General features: G+C 49.3%; 1 protein-coding gene across 1 annotated transcript; it reads right to left on the reverse strand.

The window, feature by feature from the left end:
• Positions 1-4525: 4525 nt before the first annotated feature.
• TMEM265 (transmembrane protein 265) lies at positions 4526-5883 on the reverse strand. The gene is made up of 3 exons (XM_053471319.1): positions 5669-5883; positions 4907-5140; positions 4526-4745 (listed from the first exon to the last, which is right to left on the reverse strand). The coding sequence occupies exons 1-3, from the start codon at positions 5690-5692 to the stop codon at positions 4593-4595; spliced, it is 411 nt and encodes a 136-aa protein (XP_053327294.1). The 5' UTR covers positions 5693-5883; the 3' UTR covers positions 4526-4592.
• Between the last annotated feature and the right edge of the window lie 642 nt (positions 5884-6525).

Here is a 6525-nt window from a genome sequence, read left to right on the forward strand (position 1 = left end):
CGGGTTATTGTGGGGGATAGCGAGGCTGTTTATACCCCCCCTGGTTAATGTGGGTGATAGGGGTACTCTTTAAACACCCGGGTTATTGTGGGGGATAGGGGGGTCTGTTTATACCTCCGGGTTATTGTGGGAAATAGGGGGATCTGTTTACACCGGGTTAATGCGTGTGTGGGGGGCGCTGTTTATACCCCCGGGTTATTGGGGGATAGGGGGGCTGTTTATACCCCCTGGTTAATGTGGAGGATAGGGGGGCTGTTTATACCCCCAGGTTATTGGGGGGTCTGTTTATACCCCCAGGTTATTGCAGGGATAGGGGGGCTGTTATTACACCCAGTTTATTGTGGGGGATAGCGAGGCTGTTTATACCCCCTGGTTAATGTGGGGGAAAGGGGGGCTGTTTATACTCCAGGGTTATTGTGGTGACCTCCTGGTTAGTGAGGTTCATATGATTGACACAGAGTTTCACACACATGCCACATATCATGTTACTTCACCCCATGTGTCCTCTCCGTTTACTCCAGGTGATCCACTTGTTCACTTTAAAGAGGAAAGTGTACGTGACGGAGACCCGTACTCGGACTGGGACTGAGTAGCTGCGCCATAAAGATCTTCCTTGCCGCTGAAAGCTTAATTGCTCAAGGGATTAACACTTCATATTCCCCCAAGCACTAGCCGAGACCTTTAATTCTATCATGTTTGCTGTATATATATATATATATATATATATATATATATATATATATATATATATATATATATATATATATATACACAGAGCCGGCCTTAGGCGTTGTGGCGCCCTGTGTGGACTACTCCTCTGGCGCCCCCCCTCACTACCCCCCCTCTCTGCCCCTTCAAACTACGCGCCCTCTCTGCCCCTTTAAACTACCCCCCCTCAAACTACCCCTCCCCTCTACCCCTTCAAACTACCCCCCCCTCTGCCCCTTCAAACTACCCCCCCCCACTTACCTTGTTGCTGGAGTCCTGCGGTAAGAGCGGGAGGCATCCGTCTTCTCGCTCTGCCGGCATTTCATGTTGAGCGCCGGTATAGTCCGGCGCTCAACATGAGATGCTGGCACCGCGAAGGAGTCACGGAGAGTAAGGGGCGCCGAGCGGTTGCCGAGAACTTCACGAGCAACCGCTCGGCGCCCCTGACCGGGACTTAGATTAAAGCATCGTTTTTTTTTTAAAAACTTTATTTAACATCAATGATGTTAAATAAAGTTTAAAAAAAACCAAAAAAAAAAAACGATGCTTTAATCTAAGTCCCGGTCAGGCGCCCCTGCAACCATGGCGCCCTGTGCGGTCGCACACCCCTGAGGCCGGCCCTGTATATATATATACAGCAAACATGATAGAATTAAAGGTATAATCCCATCAACCACCAGACAGCCCAGCGCCACCATACAGTTCTATGGCCAGCAATGCCCACGTCAATCGCGGGTACCAATGGAGAGCGACGTCATCCGGTGTCGGGACCCTGATCGACAACATCAGAAACTTCCCTGGTAACAGTCCGCGCGGTAGTCGGGTCAGAGTTTCATAGCTGTGGCTGGGTAACCCCGGTCCTAAAGATTGATAATAAAACCAGGGTTCCAGAACAAGCACCCTCTCTGTAACCCCCACCGAGTGTTGCCCACCACGTGCTTAATGTACCCTCAAAAGAGCGGCGTGGTAGGACAACGGGCGTCTGTAATGATGCAGTTCCAATTGTCGGCGGGCATCGCCACAATTCCTAGCTGCCGCACAGTTCCATCAATCAAGCCTTTTCTGGCTTGTAGAGCTCTGCGCAGGGCGTCTTTTTTAATCCTGCTCCCGCCCACTCCCGCTGATTTTTTGCCCGTTCCCGCAATGTGGGTGTTCCACACCCACCTCCTTATCTGAACTGCAGAGTTCCCTTACAGTGTCTCTTCTCTTGCTCCGCCCAGGAACAAGGCGGGGTCATGGGAAGTGATGTCACATCACGTGACTCCGTTTTGTTCCTGGGCGGAGCAAGAGAGGAAACCCTGTAAGGAAGCAGTGAGAAGGCAGCCTTGCGGGGCTGCGCGGGAACTCTGCAGTTCAGGTAAGGAGGTGGGTGTAATTGGCCACAAATATGGCGGGATTGCGGGACCCGCCTCCCAATGCAGTACTCTACCCCAAAGCCAGCTTCCTGGTTACTCTGTGCCCCCTGATGAGCACAGGTTTACTTAGACATGAGAAGTGACTGGGCAGGCAGGTAAGGAGTCTCCTCAGAAATCCACCAGTGCCCAACTCCCCAACTCAAACAGACCCCCATGAGTCCTCAGTCTTAAAGGATGACAGTGTACAAAAATCAGGGATCGGCCCTTGAGGCTGGGGGCCTGCTTCAGTACAAGTAACAGATGTTGTAATTGGGGTGGCGGTGGGTATAGAGCGGGTGGCGGTGAGGAATAGAGCCCGTTAGGGTTATTGAAGTTATTTATTTGAGCGGCTTCCCCATCGTTCATGTTATAACATAATTTAACCTCTTCCAGGCCAGGTGGCTTCCTTTATTTCTCTTTGAGACAGAGGACTGGGGCACAGTAACCCCACCATCATCCCCACTGTGGAGGGAGTGAGCAGGCTGCGTCAGACACCTTATGACAGTCATTAAAGGTGTAAAAGGAGTCAAAGCGATCGGACTTTGGGCCAGTTGGTTCCTTCGCTCACAGAATCTGTTTAAATACAGGTGAAGTCCCATCAAAAGGTAAACGTACGACTGTCAATAGTGTATCACTGACTGTGAAAGCCGTGACGGGATCTGTAAGCAGAAAGCTGAAGCGTTTGTTTAGTGTGAGGCGTCTGATCTGTAAACGTGATGTCATCGTCCCTATAAGAATTCTGCGTCTCAACCAATACATGGTTACAATCTTTTACATTCTTGTTGCAGTTCGTTACATCTCGGTTACATCCTTGTTACCTACATCTTCATTCCCAATGTAAGCCTGTGTGTGTTATGATTTATATATCACCATCGTACTCTGTAGCGCTGTATAACGCATGTTCACCTTTCATAGGCTTCATCACAGTATTAAAACCTCCATTTTCTTATCAAAGAAGCATTTTTTTTTTTATAATGAGCTATGTCGATCTAAACAATTTACCTGTAGACGAAGGTGTTGGCACCAGGAAACCCCTAATTTCCAAAAAATAGATACCCATTTCCTACACCCACTATCACTATGCACGAGTCTGCTTGGTTCAGAAAGATTGACAGGGATGTTACAAACATATATATAATGAAAAATCCTTCCCACCCCTATGGGTGGTCTGTGTGTTCCTCAGACGCCCGGGAGTGTGAGGGTTCAGCGCAGTATCTTACCTGCTCCTCGATCTGCGCTCTTCTGGACAGAGTGTTCTGATGTAGTTCCTGGAATCTGTTGGAGCCGCTCTCCAAGCTTAGGAGACCGCTCCTGTGGCCACTGGAATCACTTTAGCCTCCGTTCTCAACATCTTCTTTAGTTGTTCTTTCACGCTCTGGTACTTCACCTTCTTCCGGATGTTGCTGTCACTTGGCACCACTACATCTGTCGGCACCACTACATCTGTCACCACCACCACGATGTTGGGTGCGAGTACCTGCTTGTCCATCTGGATCCGGAGGTCAAGCCATCAGAACAATCAACAGCTTCAACACATCATCGGAACCAGATCAACGCATCCCCATCCAAACCGTCCTCTCCTATTGTCTCACTTTCCTCAACCACCAACTAAATTGTAAGCTTGCAAGAGCAGGGCCCTCTTCTCCTTTGCACCATTACACCACCTGCCTGAACCGCTGATACAAGGCAGGATGGATCACCGCTTTCATGTTGTTGACCCGGCCATCTGAATGTTGCAGCTGGAACCGAGATTCATCAGACCAGGCAACTTTCTTCCAGTCTTCCGTTGTCCAATTTTGGTGATTCTGTGCAAATTGTAGCCTCGGTTTCCTGTTCTTAGCTCACAGGAGCGGCACCCGGTGGGGTCTTCTGCTGCTGTAGCCCATCTGCTTCAAGGTTCGATGAGTTGTGCCTTCAGACATGGGATTCTGCAGATCTTGGGTGTAATGAGGGGTTATGTGGGTTACTGTTGCCTTTCTGTCATCTCAAACCAGTCTGCCGATTCTTCTGACACCAACGAGGCATTTCCGTCACACAGCTGCCGCTCACTGGATATTTTCTTGTTTTTGGACCATTCTCTGTAAACCCTAGAGATGGTTTGGGTGAAAATCCCAGCAGATCCGCAGTTTCTGAAATACTCCTGTCTAGCACCAACAACCAACAACCAACAACCATTCCACGTTCAAAGTCACTTAAATCCCCTTACTGACTCATTCTGATTCTCGTTTTGAACTTCAGCAAGTTGTACTGACCGTGTCTGCCTGCCTAAATGCATTGAGCTGCTGCCGTGTGATTGGCTATTTGTGTTAACAAGCAATTGAACAGGTATACCTAATAAAGTGACCAGTAAGTGTATATACAGACACACACACACACACACATATATATATATATATATATATATATACATATACACAATCAGATACAAAACAGTCCGCTTTATTATGCATGTATTTACATATATACACATATGATACAGGCCACCGCCGGTTACTCAGCCAGAGCGAGGAGGTAGGAGAGAAGGATCAGCAGAAGAGGAAGGCAGACGAGGACTCCCAGCCACAGACACATACTTAAGAAAGATATCCTTCGAGACCGTCGAGATAGCTCACAGGAACGGTCACGGTTTTTCTCTTTCTCCGCCTGCGAGACGTAAAACAACAGTAAGAGTTTGAAGCACCAACAAATCCCGGAAGCTCACTGCCTGCATGGACAGAGGGACGTGACCCTTCCCGAAGGGACATGGACAGTGCTGGCCTCAGTGACTCGGGGCAGAGGGTCCCTGGTAAAAAGCACAGACTTACCTTCAAAGCAAGGAGCAGAGCCTTGATGCCCACACATGAGAGACCGCACACAATGCTCATGATTGCAAGTTTACGAGGGTCACAAAATAGAGATCGACAGCCAATCTGGGGTCTGACTGAGGCCTGTGAATGGGGGCAAGCATTGTTCTGGGGCTCAGACTGAGTGTTGATGGGCACGGACTCCTCGTTGGATGACCCATTTACAAAGTTTTCAGCATCGGGGCAGCAAGTTACCTGGGAGAGAAGAGAGAGCAGAGTAAACCCAACATCCAGGGTAGAATATGTACAAATATGACTCCGGGCAAAGTTTACAAGTGATCTCTGCAACCAACAAAACGATCCAACCAGCAGTGAGGATATAATACCAGATGCACCAATGCCAAAAGCTTGTGTCGTTATTAGCAGACACGCGCAGGGGCCCGTCTAACATCTCTGGCACCGGGTGTTTATTTGTACATAAGTACAGATGCTGCCCATGTGCAGTTGTTGTTACACCACTAGTTGCTATGGTGACAAAACTTTTTCAACTTTTTGCATCAGAATCCAGCTTTGCAAAGTCAGCGGCGTCTCTCCAGCGGGACAGTCGGTGCCCACATCCGAAATCTTGCTCACTCAACCACTGGGACGATTCTGCCGTAAAAACAGGCACTGACCCTCGCCTACGGCCACTACCAGTGTCAGTGCTTTGCCCACTTCTCCCTCCCGGCATGTAACCCAGTAAGGCGATCTGAGTGTAGGGGGTGGATTTCTGCCCCTTCTTACCTTTAGCTCGTGAGTGTCCGTCATTGTCCCACTCCAGTCCCCGCAGGTGTTGACACTTTCCCAGTGGATGTCGGCAGGTTTAGCCGCGTTATGAATCTTGGCTGTTGCTTTAATCTTTTCGCTGTTTAACCGGCTCGGACATTGCTGTCTGTTACAGAGCCAGGGTGTCTCACACTGATCTCTCGGAGCCTGTCTAGTTGTGATGCCACTGTGCAGCAGAGCAGGTCTGTCTCGCCCCAATCTCTGTCATGCAGCCCGTGAGTCATCGCTCTGGAATGAGAAACCTGAAGCAGGTGCGTATTGAGCGACTGACTCGACGTGTCTGGAATGAGTGCTCATTCCTTAAATGCAGTTTGCCCTTCGGCCGCTCCCCTTCCCACCTTCGCAGCCAGGTGATGACATATTGAAACAGCACTGAGAGTCACTTAATTAACCCCGTGGTATAAATTCATATAAATAACTCAGGGAGAACATCCTGCTCGTCAAGGCCAGGCAATGGACGCCTCTCTCTCGTGGAACAGGGACACGGGGGCTACAGCGGGAGAAAAAGCCCTAGCTTGGGCATTCAGCGAACATCGACGCTCACAGAGGGCAGGACACGTGGTATCTGGAGAGAACATTGTTCACCGATGGACCCAACATAATGAAATATTGTTTTCTTAAATGCCTTGTAACTCACCACACTGGCTGGGAGACGGTTCCCTTCTGCCATCACGGTATTTTTAGAGATACCTCGTGGATCCGGCCGCACCAGACCCACATTTTTGCAGGGCATTGCGTCTGGTGCAATCCATTATGTGGCAAGATGAGTCGTGAATTGCCCCTTCTGTGTGGTAGAACAGGTTACACCATGGAGA

The sequence above is a fragment of the Spea bombifrons genome, chromosome 7 (assembly GCF_027358695.1).
Source record: "Spea bombifrons isolate aSpeBom1 chromosome 7, aSpeBom1.2.pri, whole genome shotgun sequence".
Classification (NCBI taxonomy): domain Eukaryota; kingdom Metazoa; phylum Chordata; class Amphibia; order Anura; family Pelobatidae; genus Spea; species Spea bombifrons.

Excerpts from the sequence above, each read along its gene's own strand:
- TMEM265 (XM_053471319.1), bottom strand. The coding sequence starts at position 5,692 with ATGACGGACACTCACGAGCTAAAG. Across the intron at positions 5,141-5,668 it reads CGGACACTCACGAGCTAAAG|GTAACTTGCTGCCCCGATGC; the intron begins GTAAGAAGGGGC and ends CTTCTCTCCCAG. Across the intron at positions 4,746-4,906 it reads CTCTGCTCCTTGCTTTGAAG|GCGGAGAAAGAGAAAAACCG; the intron begins GTAAGTCTGTGC and ends TACGTCTCGCAG.